The sequence below is a fragment of the Mirounga leonina genome, unplaced genomic scaffold (genome assembly GCF_011800145.1).
Source record: "Mirounga leonina isolate KUSES-001 unplaced genomic scaffold, KU_Mleo_1.0 Mir_129, whole genome shotgun sequence".
Taxonomy (NCBI): Eukaryota; Metazoa; Chordata; class Mammalia; order Carnivora; family Phocidae; genus Mirounga; species Mirounga leonina.
Window position 1 is genome coordinate 61,240,353 of NW_023270323.1, and position 15,695 is coordinate 61,256,047.

At 39.6% G+C, this 15,695-nt stretch overlaps 1 protein-coding gene across 2 annotated transcripts in view; it reads right to left on the reverse strand.

Annotated features, from left to right (window-relative positions):
- Window positions 1-549: 549 nt before the first annotated feature.
- ZCCHC4 (zinc finger CCHC-type containing 4) overlaps window positions 550-15,695 on the reverse strand; it is a 50,736-nt gene continuing 35,590 nt past the window's right edge. The window contains exons 9-14 of one of the 2 annotated variants that reach the window (XR_004679281.1): window positions 13,319-13,440; window positions 13,008-13,083; window positions 11,394-11,445; window positions 10,732-10,876; window positions 6,867-7,100; window positions 550-1,746 (exon numbers count right to left, since the gene is read on the reverse strand). Coding sequence is in view for 1 of the 2 variants with exons in the window: in XM_035005199.1 (XP_034861090.1) it covers window positions 6,965-7,100; window positions 10,732-10,876; window positions 11,394-11,445; window positions 13,008-13,083; window positions 13,319-13,440 (531 nt within the window). In the remaining variant the exon portion in view is untranslated. Of the gene's footprint in view, window positions 1,747-6,693; window positions 7,101-10,731; window positions 10,877-11,393; window positions 11,446-13,007; window positions 13,084-13,318; window positions 13,441-15,695 lie in introns of those variants that run through there. The other variant, XM_035005199.1, reaches the window with a different exon arrangement.

Below are 15,695 nucleotides of genomic sequence, written 5' to 3' on the forward strand. Positions count from 1 at the left end.
GATTATGAACCCTCATATAACACGAGAAGGACTAATAGGGGTATACACTCAGTGCTACCAGACAGAGGAGAGTAGTGCATTCACAGAGAATTTCCCAGAAGGTATTATAGCCCAGGAACCAGCGTAGCAGTGGAGTTCCAGATGTGGCCAGGAAACAGATGATTTTATGTGGCCGTAGTACCTCATGTATACTGGTGGGACTGGGGGACACTGTAAATTATCCAAAGTAGCCATAGGACAAAGTAGCCACTAACACAGTGTTTCCAGCCTTTTCTTTTCCCACTGACCCATAAAAGATATTTTGGGCTTTACTCCTCTTCTTTGCCTTCCCCGTTCTCTAAGGAAAACATTGCTTTGGCAAATTGGTTTATACTTAGGCTTCTGTGGTACAGAATCAAGAGGAAAAGGGAAGAATACCCAGGTGCTTTTTAAGGAGGTAAGGGCAGGAGATAGAAATGGTATAGGATTGGCTTTTGAAGGGCCAGGCAGCTGTCAACAGATTTACTGGGGGGGGGGGGGGGTCCATATTGTTGGTTGCATCATACTGGTTCATTGGTTATTCAGGACCTGAACTCATGTGACAGGGGTGATGACTGCAGGTGTAAAGATGGGCAGGAAGACTAGTTAGGTGGGGATGGGGGACGCACAATTCCAGACGTTTCTGAAGTAGAACACTAAGAACTGATTATTGATTAGACTGAGGGAATGAAAGCAAGGGAATAGTCAAGACTAAGTTTGGGATATTTGGGTATGCAGACTCAGGGAACAGAGAAATGGTTGTTGCTGGATCAGAGCAGAGGTAATGAGGAAGTATGAAGGGGAAGGGAGGGAAAGCAGACCAGAGAAAAGGAGTTGAGTGAGGACTATGTTCAGGTGGAGGTGTGGTGTGCAAATCTGTAATGACCAACAGGCACCTGGAATGGCAGGTTTGAAAGGGAAAAGTCAGGGCCTGAGCAAAGATGTGGGAGTCACTGTATACAAGAATGGGAGATGGAACTATGTGGGATATGACTAATCTAGGCCATGTGAGAGGCTGTTATTGTGAGAGGTCTATTTTGAAGTCATAAAATAGGTGAAACATACAAAATAAGAAATTGACCGAATTTGCTGGAAAGAGATAAATGTAGAAAATTGGTGTCAGAATCTCTTGCCCTACCATGGTTGCATTTATTAGGTAACAAAAAATCCCAACTTAAAGTGGCAGAAGTAATAACTAGAATGTATTGGCCCATGTAAATTACAAGTCCATAAGTAGGGCCAACTTCAGGTCAGGCTAGATCCAGCAACCTGGAGTCATCAGGGACCAAGCTCAGGGCGTACATCATCATAAGTCTGGGTCCCCATGTGGTCAGTGGAAAGCTATCAACAACAACTGGATCTACATGCGTCTGCATTCAGAGAGAGAACAAACACCTCTTCACCAATCACAAGGCTGAAGTCCTGAGTTTTGCTGTAATTAGACCAACCCCTATCATGAGCCTACCTGAAATCAGTCACAGGTAAGGGGTATGGAACTATGCCCAATAAAAAGTCCTCCCCAAGAGCTGAAGAGGATATCAGTCATCTCTCTCCCAAACCCCACGGCAGGCACACGATGGAGAGGATGGGAAAGATCCTGCTGATGCAACCAATCAACAGTGTTCAATAGGACAATCAATCACAATTACCTAAGTTTTAAGTACAAAAGGCATTTGGAAGACGGTCCATCCTGGCAGAGAGTCTAAATCCGGGGTGTTCTGTTTGTCTCTACAAAAGAAATTCAGAGACCAACTGATGAAATTCCAATCTGAAGAAAGAGGTTCTAGTAAGAGCTGCAGACCCAGTATTCATATGTCTAGAAATTTATTCTAAGGAAACAAAAGATTTAGTCATAAGAATGTTTAGCATAGGGTTGTTTACAAGAGTGAAAAAATACAAACAACTTAGATGTCCAACCATAAGAGATTGATTTAAGTCTGATTTCTCTGGTTTCTCCTACTCCTGGCCCCTACATTCACAGGTGAAGAAACTGGCCCATCTCCTCAGGCTCAGTTTCTTAGAGACCAGCAGCTAATAAACTTCTCATCTGCAGTAGTACGAAGCAACTAAATAGTGTGAGAATCTTGTGACTGTCCAGCTAATGGGATAAAACTCATCCCTCAGAGCTATGAGATCTGCTTGCTGTTGGGTGCTTCTTTCCCTCAGTCTTGCTGAGTTAACATTTATACTAAATCGCCTGAAATCCAACTGTCAAGATCTTATCTGCACTTGATTGCAATGACCTTCTTGGCTGACCCTTGACTAATTTGACCCCTATCCTAATGTTCCAATTAAAATCACATCAAATTAAGTGAAATTGGATTTTCCTTTGCAGTCTGTGCAAGCTTTCCTTACCTAGGCAGCTCTAAGCATATTAGCTTCGTCCTCATGTGGCACAGTTAAGGTTTTGAGACCTCAAGCAGTATATGACATGGCATTTCTATTCACTCAGTCCCGATTTAGGAGCAGCTACCACTTGGTGGGTGGGGAAATGTGTCAACCTGGCCACCCGCTTCCCGGGGTCATGGCGGGGGGGGGGGGGGATTGGTGAAGTCACGTGGGCAGCAGTTGGTTGTCTTGGACATTACTGTGTGCAACGCACAGCTCTAGGAGCTAGAGAACACACACCACGGTGCCTGCAGGCCCCTGCTACCAATGAGCTTCTAATCTGTACAGGGGAAACAAGCACAAAAAGGTCGATCTAATACAGAGCATACTTTAAGTACCTTAAAAGAAGGAGAAATGAAAAGACACACAAACACATTTTTATTTCACTGGCAAGAAATGTACTATTCCAGTGGAGACACCAACAAGGACATTGTGAAGGAGACAGCATCATACCAGGACCTTTTGTGGGCTGGGATTTTACTTTAAAAATTAGTCAAACTTCTCCTAGATGCCTAGTATTTTTTAGATGACTTTGAAGGGACCAGACATCAACCTAAGTGTTTTTCTTAAAATAACCCTGGAAGCTGAATTATTCTAAGCTTAAAGGCTGTCAATCTTGCTCACACAGCACATCCCAACCTTAAACACACATCTAAACCCTCAGTATCAAGACAGTCGTCCTACTGACTCTAAATATCTGCCAATATTGTTTAGGTCTGTTTTCCTTTTTTTCAGTCCTTATAGGAAAAAAGACCAAGGGGAGCCTGGGTGGCTCAGTCGGTTGATCTTGATCCGGCTCTTGATCTCAGCTCAGTTCTTGATCTAGGGGTCATGAGTTCAAGCCCCACATACTTAACAAAAATAAATGAATAAAAATGAAAAATAAATACAAGAAAGAGAAAAGACCAAGTCCTCTCCATATCTTAGGCATGCCTACTGTTAAGAACTGACTTGTATCCTCTAAATCCAGATGCTGAGAGGCCCTAGCCCCCAGTACTTCAGAAAGGGACTGAATTTGGAGATGGGCCTTTAAAATGGAAATTAAGGTAAAATAAGGCCATTGAGTGGGCCCTAATCCAATCTGACTAGTATCCTTATAAGAAGAGGAAATTTGGACACACAGAAGAAACATCATGGGAGGAGTGAGAAGGTAAGCTAAAGAGAGAGGCAGCAGAAGATCCAAACTTGCCAATACCTTAATCTTGGACTTCCAGCCTCCAGGACTGGGAGAAAATAAATTATTGTTATTTAAGCCACCAGTCTCTGATACTTTGTTATGGCAGCCCTAGCAAACTAATGCACCCACCATCTGGAAACTTCTAGAAAATTCCACGCTTTCATCAAATTTTTATTGAGCACCTATAATGCATGAGAGATATAAGATGGTATAAAATGGGTACTGACATTAAGAAACTATCTTTGGGGGAAGTAGAATCTGTAAATCTAATTACAGAATAATACACAAAAAGTGCCTCAAATGTGGTTGCAGAACACCCAGGCTTCAGAGAGGAAGGTACCGGCTGGTAGCGGGGACTCAGGCAAGACTTCCCAAAGAGAGTGGGACTTGGGCCAGGGCCTGAAGGCTCCATAAGACTTTAATAGATGGCATATGGAGGAAACATTCCAAACAGAAAGAAGAGGGTGAGATGAAAACAGTGGGGCATACTGAAGAAATAAATCAGTCTAAATATTGAACTAAATGTAAGAAAAACCTAAAATCTGATCATTCAGGGCCTACAAAGTAACTATGGATTTCCTCAAATTTTGTAACCTAAGCAAGAAGGGTAATGAAATTTAGCTGTAATAATTTAAGAAAAACATCCTTTTAAAAAGCTTAGAAAGTTTTATGTGTCGAATTTAGGGATTTTCCTCTATTACTGTTTTGACTAGGTATCTTAATGTTCAGATATGCAGATTTCTAATTAGAACAAATGACCTCATCTCCCATCCCACTTTATCTCCCAGAGACATTTTTACATCCTATTAGTTTACTCCCTGAGAAAAGAAAATCCTTAAAATTAGTATTAATTGAGCAAAGAACAGAATCACCAAACTTCTTTTTTTTTTTTTAAGATGTATTTATTGTCAGCAGGGGTGGGGGGTGGGTAGAAGAGGGAGAGAATCTCAAGCTGACTGCCCGCTGAATGCAGAGCCCAACACAGGGCTCAATCTTACAACCCTGACATCATGACCTGAGCCGAAATCAAGAGCTGGACGCTTAACCAACTGAGCCGCCCAGGGGGCCCCAGAATCACCAAATTTCTTATTTTTAACTTCCTAAGCAGTTAAAGTTTTAAAGTAAATAATTCCTGATTATAAGTAATACCCTATTTCAATTCTAAGGTGTACTCTTTTTTTCACATTTCAGTATTTCTGAAACAGGATACCCCTAAAATTTAATATACACAATTAATGAGCTATGGCGTTTCTCCCCCTGAAAGGCTACAATCACATCAACAGTGCATTTTACAACTGATGGTACCTCAGAACTCAGGAAATGGGGCGATGATAACCCCTGGCCAGCAGGACCCAGTTCTTCAGGAATCATGGTCCCTCAAGTGTCTGAGTTTCAGGGGAGATTTCAAGAGATTTTACCATGGTTTTGGGGGACACCATGAAAGTCAGGTAAAGTCTAGGCCTGTGGTTGAATCGGGGGTGGGAGGGAACACTCACAATGATTCTGCAAAAGGTTCATGTCTCACCCAGTCACCTCTGAATCCACCCCTCTGATCACCACAGCAACCCACGTGGAAAAGGGGGCAAGGGAAGGGTTTTCTGATGCTTGTTAAATCCAGGGGGCTTAGCTCATCTTTTGATGTCGCCAGATATACGCCCCTATCCACTGATCAGGGCCACGCTTGTGCCTTCCACATCAAGCATCCAACAGTCCTAACTTTAAGACCAGATGGAATTTCCAGGCCAGATGGGGTACAGCTCTTGTACCTTCACTCCCAGGGCTCTAGCTAAGCCCAAGCAAGCATGCCTCCAAACCTGCTCTAAAGCAGCTGTTTGGGAATAAGAGAAAAGTCATTATGCAAATGTAAGCAATTCAAAAGTATGCAATCTGAAGGCGATCATGTCAGGTACCTAGCAGAGAAATGGGGAGACGAACTGTTTGTTCTCAGAGTTTAAGCCCAGTCCCTTCCCGGCTATGATCCTGGACCACCAGATGATTACCATGAGGGCTCCAGCTATCTGCTGGTTAACATTTGTTAACATTTTCACCAACACAACTGAGAGCCAGGCACATGTGCCTCATTTAACGTCACCACCACGAAAACAAGCCTGTGGTATAACTACTGTTATATAATAAAATAATTACATAATAATAACAAAGAAACAGGTTGCCAGTGAATGACCTGGTCAAGGACATAGAGTCAGGAAGGGTTCGTCCCAATAGGGATGAGAGGTTTTAATCCCCAAACTCTTCTGCCTTCTGCTATTACTTTTACAAAGAAATAACCTTAACTGCTTCGGTTAAAAGACACTGAGATGACAGAGCAAGTCATAATTCTAAATGTCTCATTCATCCTACAACATTTAAATGACTCTATTCCATCAAAGGACACTGTAAAGAAGTACTTGAGAAACAAATATTTAGTAATAAAATCATAATTATAATCTTCATATCTTTAGCTTTGTCAAAACTCTTCCCATCAGGGGCACCTGGGTGGCTCAGTCGTTAAGCATCTGCCTTCAGCTCAGGTCATGATCCCAGGGTCCTGGGATCGAGCCCCGCATCGGGCTCCCTGCTCGGCGGGAAGCCTGCTTCTCCCTCTCCCACTCCCCCTGCTTGTGTTCCCTCTCTCACTGTGTCTCTCCCTGTCAAATAAATAAATTAAAAAAAAATCTTTAAAAAAAAAAAAAACTCTTCCCATCATCTTCGTCTAAAAATAATTGTTCAGGGGCGCCTGGGTGGCTCAGTTGGTTAAACGACTGCCTTTTGCTCGGGTCATGATCCTGGATTCCCGGGATCAAGTCCTGCATTGGGCTCCCTGCTTGGCACGGAGTCTGCTTCTCCCTTTGACCCTGCCTCCTCTTGTACTCTCTCTCTCTCTCACAAATAAATAAATTAAATATTTAAAAAAAAATAAAAATAATTGTTCATTGTACTTTTCTTTGCAAGTGGTGTTTAAGTCATCACACAATGTTTTGATATTTAACTTAAAACATTTCTGGACCTAATTTAACATACGTGTGTTCAATGTAAACAAGACCTCAAGTTTTCACTTTCATTTTTCTTCTGACATTTTCTGCAAAAGAACATGCATGCCCATTTTTCAAAAGAGGCCAAAATCATGTGATTGGGTGAGATTTTAAGGGAGAAAAAAAGGCACACAGAGAGATCTGGTCAACCAGTTCAGGATGGAACACCTCCCCAGGTCCCCAGAGAGGCTGGAGAGGGGTCCATAAACCAGCAAATACCACCTGCCTATTATCTGCCTTAGAAAGGTGCATACCTTTGAAAGCGACAGAATTTAAGTCCAGTGTGGCACTTGCAGAAAATGGCATCAAAGGTTGGACTATAAATCTTTCTTATTCTCAAGTCACTGGACATTTAAGAGCAAAGATATTGATGGGCTCTTTCTCTCTTGTTCTTCTTCCTTGTAACAGATGTATGATTCATGGATTGTCCTTTAGTGGTCCCCATTTTCATCTTATTACTTTTTCTTTGCTTCTGCTTTCTGACAGCTCTGAAAAACAAGGTGCTAAATTATTTTGTAGAATAAGCATAGTGAATTATGTAATTATGTTGGAATTTAATGAACCAGCTGACCAAATAAGAAAACAGAAGGAAAAGAATTTACTGTATCATAAGCATAAATCCTCAGGATCCTAACCATAATAACAAGGAGACAGTGAGAGGCCTGACGAAGCAAAATGCTTGAGTAAAGAAATTTCTTTGAAAGACAGTTACCACAGATTTATTTGGGACAAACCCACCACAGAGGTAAAGAGTCAAGCCAGGAAAAACCACTGCTGTGCTGAACCGTATGGCAGCCTCTAGCCCAGTCCGTGTGGCAACAGAGCACCTGGGATGTGGTGAGAGCGAGTTAGAAGTGCTCTGAATGTAAAATGTACACCAGATGTTGAAGAAAGAATGCAAAGTATCTTGTCAATAATTTGTATGTTGATTGTGTGTTCGAATAACATTTGGGATATATATTATTTAAATTTTAAAAATAGGAAAGCCAATGAGTTAGGAGGTTTCCTTGCTATTGTTTTGGTTTCAGTACATCTGTACTGCTCAGCTCCGCACTTCAGTCTCCAAATCCTTGAATGACGTTTTTCAGGAAAAGGACCGATACATTTGCCAGTTAGCAGAGGCAGAGAAATGAAATAGCACAATGGAAAAATGGACAACACTTACAAAGGCCCATCTTATAAGCCCTACCACTAATTTCCCTTTCCCCAGTAGGTCTAAAAGTCTGGACAGGTGCCACACAGGATGTCCACGTTTTGTGGTCTTTGTCTTCTTGAAAGACTAGCTTCACAATGAACGAGTTGGAACTCACACTCTAAAGACACTAAACCACACCAGAACAAAACAGATCCTTAGCTTCTGGTGCTCTCTGAACTAGGTCACAGACGATCTATAGCTGAGAAAGATTACTGGTCTGTTCATTCACTTTCTCCACGCTAGCAGTATCATGCAATTTATCATACGGCGAACCGAGGAGAGGGCTGGGGCTGCCAGCACCAGCAAACCTGGAAAATCCCCACGGGTAACTGGCGACATCATAGATTCACTTCTCCTAAACCACAAGTCCTGGGGAAAAGCTTACTCTTTATCTTTCCAGGACCCAAATCTGCGATTCACAAGCAGAATATAGTCCCTCGATGGAGCAAACTCTGGCCTCACTTTTGGTTCACACAACATACATAGTAAGTGTTGGAAATACAAAAATGAGTGGGCATCATCTTTGACTCCAAGGATCTGGGAGACTGAGACAAGGCAAATGTCACCTTTCATCTTCCTTCCTCCAACTCTTTTTCTGGGGAAGAAACTGAGGCTATGAAATCCTCCAATGAGGAAGTAGCAGAACCATCTTGATTCTAGAACCTGTGCTCTTAATTACCTTGATACTATATACTCTGCTATAAGTTATTCAGATATGTAACATGCTAAGCATATTGTAATCACTAAACAAATATTAGCTATTATTAGGGGCATCACATGACTATTCTTCAGAATTTTGCTTGACAACTTTCCATTTTTCCATATTTAGGTTTTGGATTATAGACTATCAGTTCAAAAATAAAACAAATACCACAGCCATCTTTATACTCTTCTGGGTATGTTATATAAATCTCCTTTCCCTCCAGCCATTATTTTAAGAAGGCTAATGTCCTGATAAGTGATGATTTAGCAAATTTAATGAAGTAGAACCTCTTGATGGCACAATCAATGAAGCTGTGTGTGTATGTATACAAAATTTAAACACGTTTTCTTTGGCTTTTTCACTTATAAGAACTAAACATGAACCAGATCTCACTAGTGGATATGTAAACAAAAGCAAAAGAAAATATTCATTTTAATATGAATAAACAAACTTTCCAGAGATGGAGTCTGTCAACGGAGTATAAATTGAACTGCCTGAGTATAAATCAATTCATTGTTTTGTTTTGCCTTAAAATTGAACTGACCTAGTGTTTGTCCTCTAAATTATAGGTATTCGTGTGATGATAAAAATGATTAACCACAAGAGGGAGCCAGCACCATTCCAGTTCAGGAGAAAAGGCAAACTAAACTCAAGAAAAACAAGTTAATATAAGACAGCTATGAGGTATCTTCTATGCCATATATGCTAAAAAGATGATTAGAATTATTTTTTACTATTGTAAAGAAAAAAAAAAAAAACATTTTGCCTTGTCAATTTCATTAGGAAAATTTTTTGAAAGCAAAACCTGAAGGTAACTGTTCACAGGAGTTTAGGAGTCTTTTCTGAGAGAAAAAAGTAATACTATTTAAGATTTTTCAGGTATACCGCATCCTAATGGATTTGCTCCTTGAATTAAACTTGATAAAATCTAATACTGAAAGATACTAAATGGTTTCCTTCAATGAAAACAACAGAATACCACCAAGCCAACTAGCCCAGGCCATGGAGGACCAACAAAGAGCCTACAATACATTACCAAAATACTAATTCAGTTTCCCTGTATCATAAGATCACAGACTGAAAGTCTGAGCATGTCACTAACTCTGTCTGCAACCAGAATTACCCTGTACCTGGTGCAACAATCCCAGACCAATAGCTTATTAGGTGGTCCTCTATTCTTAAAGGTTTCTAAGAAAAAATCTCTTATAGGATTCTTCAATACAGTTCTTAATTTAGAAACTTCCATTTCTACCCTGGATTACTTAGTGGAAATAATTGTCTAAAGTAAATGTGATGAAAAGTAATGGAAAAATAAAACAGTAGGTAGAATTCAAATGGCTGGGCCTTAATGGGAAAAACTAATTGCCACTGACCAAAAAAAAATGAACAAATGGAAAAGAATTCTAATACGATCATAAATAGTTACAGTAACATCAGATATTTCTAATACTAAGAAATTATTTTTATCACAAGTTATAAGATAGCTCAAAAATTTTATGCTGATCCCATAATGTTAAATTTGGCTATCTGGTTTTCATAACAATAAAACAAGAAGTCTCAACTATCATCCCTTTTAGTTTTTTTTTTAAGTGTAATTATTCAAATGAGCCCAGCTGAAATAGCAATGGTTTTTCTAAATATGCTGTTGTCATTGGTATAACTTTGTTCTGAGTGATAACCAACACCAAATATTGGTGGAAGAAGTGAAAATAAGCATAGAAAAAAATAGTAAAAATTAAAATTTTACATATTTAAATACTCAATGTTTTTTAGAAGTCTGATATAATTTAAAGAGATAACTTCATTTTCCGATGTGTTCACTGTGGGATTACACACTACATTCCACCTGAAATGCCTTCTCCAGCCTTGCCTGCTGTCACATGTCTGCATCTGATCTGTCCCGACTTAAATATCATGTCCATCAATAGAGGCTGGACTCTCTCCCCACAAACTGTAATTTCACATGAACCACAGGAGATAAAAAGTTAATCAGTTTCTACCTTATACTTTGGTGATTTTCATGTCTTACCTGTAAAATGTTAGCTCTTTCACTCATCTTTGTGCCCTCCCACCCCACCATCTATGCAAACAGTAAGTAACAGTAAAAACAGCAAATAATTCAGCACTTCTGAATCCTCTATTGTATACTCTTGTGGAGGACTGCTTTACACAAATCACACAAGGAAAATTTTTTTCTAGGCAATAAACGAATTCAACTTACTTGTTCGCTTTCTTAGATGTAGCGATCTTAGGACAAGTACTGCGTTTGTGGTCTAATTCACCACAAATAAAGCAGCCATCTTTAGGGCCCCCGCAAGAATGATTTGGAAGAGCACAGTGACTACAAATGCTACAGTGGATCCAGGCTATAAAATAAAAATTAAGTTTTAGAAGAAGTTCATTTAATATAATTTTTCATTTGATCAACCTTTATGACAGGGAAGCATGAATAGTGTTTACTTCAAATACTGTGACTGGTCTGCATAGCTGGTTATAATTTGGCTAAAGCACCAAGGTTAAGAGGTTGGAATCCCACATAAAGCAACTAACTTCTTTCTGATACATGGCAACCAATGCAGCCCTTCCTCAATGAGCCATGAGCAGAGAGCCCCACTGACACAATGGGGTCTGGCTGAGTGACACAAAGCCCTAATAAAATGAGCCAAACCAAATGCCACAGTGGAACAGGTTACAAAGTCATGTCTCCCTATGAAAGAGAGAGTGTGTATTTTGGCAACTGCCAAAATTATAAAGCAAGTAAATCAATGCAGGTCTTTATATTAATTTTTTTTCTCTTATAAACACAAATAAAAATCCCATTTAGCTGAAGAAAAACTCTGAAATGTTTTCATAGGATCTCAAACACGGAGTCTAAATACTTACAAGGTTTTACACACTTTTTGCAGAGAAAGCAATGGTTCCATTTCCTGCCATCCTACAACAATAATTTTTAAATTATATTTAATGTATCATTAAAAATCAAGTTCTACAATTAAAAATTAAAATGTCCTTTAAAAATCTGTGTAAATTATTCATTCCTTATTTCTCACTTTCGTGGGCTTCACAATTAAATACTTTGATTTTAATCTATGCATTTCTCCACTCAATTCAAATGCCTCCTTGATGGGCCCCAATTTCCTTAACTGGAAAACTAGGGGATTTATCTACATGATCTTGAAAGTCCACTCCAGTTCAAGCAACCCAATCGGCACAAAGAAGGACTCAATTTCAAGAGAATTAATGATTCATAACTTTTACGTGTCTATGCAGCATAATCCTTAATGAAATTCATATTTGAGAAATTTATATAATTTTAAAAGATACAGATTATAGGGTACTGTTTGGGTAATGTTAAATCTGTGAAACAAAACTACCTAGAAAAGTATATAAGACACTTACATGTCCAGTTTAATGAGTCTTATAAAGTACACATTGATGAATCCCAACAGGTCAAGGGTACACTGTCAGCCCCCTAGACACTCCTTCGGGTAGCCCTTCCCAATCCAGCATTCCTCTTCCCCACCGAGTAACACCTACTCTGGTTTCTGTGATGGTCACTTCCTTGCTTTTGTTTTTTTACCACTTATGTGGTAAATAATAAAGTTTTGTTTTCCTCATTTTGAGCTTTATAAAAATGACCTGGGCATAATTTTTTTTAAATAAAGAACACAGATAATATCTAAACTGATTGAAAATACATGTAATCAGATGTGCTACCACAGTTAAAAACAAGTATAACCAATAACAAAATTGTAAAGTTATGCAAAATGTATCTTATGATAGTTATAAAAATACAGGCTTTCCTTTGGACAATCATTTGTGCGTATTAGCCAAACTAAACTTCACCTGTTCTTTCTGACTGGATTTAGTTAAAATAAATAGGCCACCTTACGGGTCATCCCACCTCCTTAAAACAATAAGTAGGAGGTGTGTCCCCGTCCTTCCTGACCTGTAAAAACTGGAGAGTACTTATCTACTAGGGCTTTGTGCAGAGTGACTCAGTTAATCCATGTACAGCCCTTAGGGAAGGTCCTGGCACATAAAAAGTGCACAGTATATGTTCTTTATTATTTCATCAGAATGGGGACGGTATCTCATAGTTCAGTTCCTTATTTGAAACATCTTAATTTTACCCTCAACAAAGGTTAGCACTCACCTCATGCCTTATTTGAAATATTCCTGATTTTAGCAGTCATACAGTCATACAGTACCTCACATAAAAGTGAATTTAGGGGCACCTCGGTGGGTTAGTCGGTTAAGCATCTGCCTTCAGCTCAGGTCATGATCCCCGGGTCCTGGGACTGAGCCCCGCTTCGGGCTCCCTGCTTAGCGGGGAGTCTGCTTCTCCCTCTGCCCCTCCCCCCAGCTTGTGCGCGTGCTCTCTCTCTCAAATAAAAAAATCTCTTAAAAAAATAACATTAAGCAAATGTAATGAAACAAGTAAGCTAAAATAAAATGAATATATATGAATAAAAATGCATTCTGTAGAAACTATACCTTGGAGGTACAAGAATTACAGTGCTCACAGTGTTGATTCTCTAGGGAAACATATCGTTGACACAGAGGGCAAAATCTAAGGAGGAAAGAAAGACTTAAATCAGCTGCATATTTTCAAGAAGATTCACAGAGCAGATAAATGGCACTTGTTATAAAAATGGAGTGTAATCCAAATTCAATTCAAAATTATAGACCAAATTTAAAGGTAGCAGAAGAACTACATGAGTCAATATTAAAAGCATTTTCATGTTGGATATATGGAACTTTATTCTCAGTGATTCGTATATCTCAAGGCCCCACTAGGATCTTACCTGTACCCTTCTTCGCTAGGAAGGATTATTTTGTTGGGTGGAATATTGGTGAAAATACGCACAGGAGACTGTTTTCGACCTGTCTTCCCATGTTTATAAAGTGCATGATTATCATAATCTACCTAGAAAGTTTAAAAAATTGAAAAAGAAAATTTACTTAAAGGAGTCAACATCTATGAAGATTCTTTAACCAATAAAGAATAAGCTGATGCTAATAGAGGAATTAAACCAAAGTATTTAAGAAGAAATTCTTAAAAGCAAGAGTTTACTTATTAATCAACAGAGAGGCCTCTATGGCGGTGAAATTTCATTATAGAAAATGTAAACTTTATTATAAATTCATATTGCCTGGTCTTAAGAGAACAACTGTAATCTTTTATCCAAAACAACAGACTTTGCAAGAAGGCCTATTATGGAAATACAAGTTTGGCTTTTGGCACTAAAGAATTCCACCCTTGAAGATGTGTGATGCCTCAGTGGGGGCTTTTCATTTTTGTGTGTGAGATGGGCTACTTGTCAGTTCGCAGGTCACCGAGTCTCAGTACAGCCTTACTCTGACGCCCCCCACCATTCACAGGCCGAGCATAGCGTTGGGGACCAGAGAGGCTCTGCCACTCACCTGTTGCGCCGTGAGACAAATTTACATAATTCTCACCTGGAAACAGAGGTTACTGAGCCCTGCCCCAGAGATCTGGGAAGGTTACATGAGACAATGTGTGTACAACGCCCAGTTCAGGGCCTGGCATATTGTAGAGACAGAAAGATGCGGACGAAGAGAGAGATTCAGCAACAGTTGTGACTATTTCGGATATTAACCTCTCCTCAAGACCCCTACCTCAGCTTTCAGCCTTGGCAGATCATCCTGAAAGGAAGCTGGAGCTAACAGGCTCAATGTCTATTAGCTTCTTGCTCTCGTCTCCTTCTCCAACCTCTCTGCTATCCACACACGTTCTCACTTTGGTTTTAAGCCTGCTCTGAATCCACCTGGTCACTAAGTCCATCCTTCTTTAGATCACTAATTCTCCAAGTGCGGGGACTGGATCAGCAACACCAGCATCGCCCCTGAGAGCTTGTTAGAAAAGCACATTATCGCCCCACCAAAGGACCTCATAAAACAGAAGTTCTCGGGGGTCAGGCCCCACAATCTGTATTCTTAACAAGCCCTCCTGGCACACTAAAGTTTGAGAACCATTGTTCTAGATTATTCACAAGAATATGGTGAGTTTTTTATTAAGTCAGTAAAGGCAGAACCCAACTTTCAAATACATTATAATGAACTATTTAGATTCTAAATAAGAATACACTTAAGAATTTTTCAAAAGAACTGGCTTGCAAGCTAGCTCTAATAAGCAAACCACAAAAATGTAAGGACTTACTGACAATGGAAAGAGAGGGCTTTAATGAGAAATTCCTAAGCTCTCCGAACGACCCTGCCCACGGCTACCACTTTAACAGGTGAACGAGTTCAGGAAGACTGATCAATAAGCTTTAGCAGTGGGGGGAAAAGTAAGTGCCATACAAGGAGACCCAGCTAGACAAGGGACAGTGTGGGTAAACCAAACCAAACCAAACCTGGGGGTTCTGGTTAACTGTCAGCATGGTGAGTCCACAGTCTGGCTAACTGTACTAAAGCTGTCATGGGCTCACGGCCGCCCTGTACGGAAGTGTAATACCATAACAAGCCAAGGATGAGGTCAGATCATATGTGAAGCCCTGCATTCAGTCACTGCATTTGAAGGGAGACCCTGATAAAACCAGTTCGTTTCTACCGAAAGTAATGGGAAGAGGATTTGTCATTTAACATTTTGGGGGTGTTTATTCAGAAAAGCGCAAACTAGGAGGATCTGATAGCTATTTTATAACTGAAGCGGTGTCGGTGGAATCAAAATGAGACTTAGCCTTTATTGCTTTGGAGAACAGAAGTAGGACCAATGGTTAGAAGTTAATAGGGAGCATATTTTATCTCAATATGAGAAAATTTTCTAACGATTAGAGCTATTAAATAAATTGAGTTGCCTTGTAAGGCTGCAGGACTTTGCTCGCTGAAAGCATTCAAGTGAGGCCGGGTGACGGCTTGTCATGAATTTAGCAGAGAGGATTATTACAGTGGGAAGTTAGCCTATGGTACACCCCTCATGGTTCTTTCCAACTTTAAAATTCTCTGAATATATGTCACCTGTTAGAGGCTAAGATACAAAAGCAGATTTTACTTCAAAATCACCTTAAAATAGTACCATTAAGTAGTTTTTTCAAAATGATTTAAATTCGTAATTTTTCCCTAATGCACTCCTCTATGTATTTTATAAATATATGACACTTTATTAAATTCAACAAAGATATTTTGAACATTTGTGTCATAAGAAAAAAAAAATTCTTC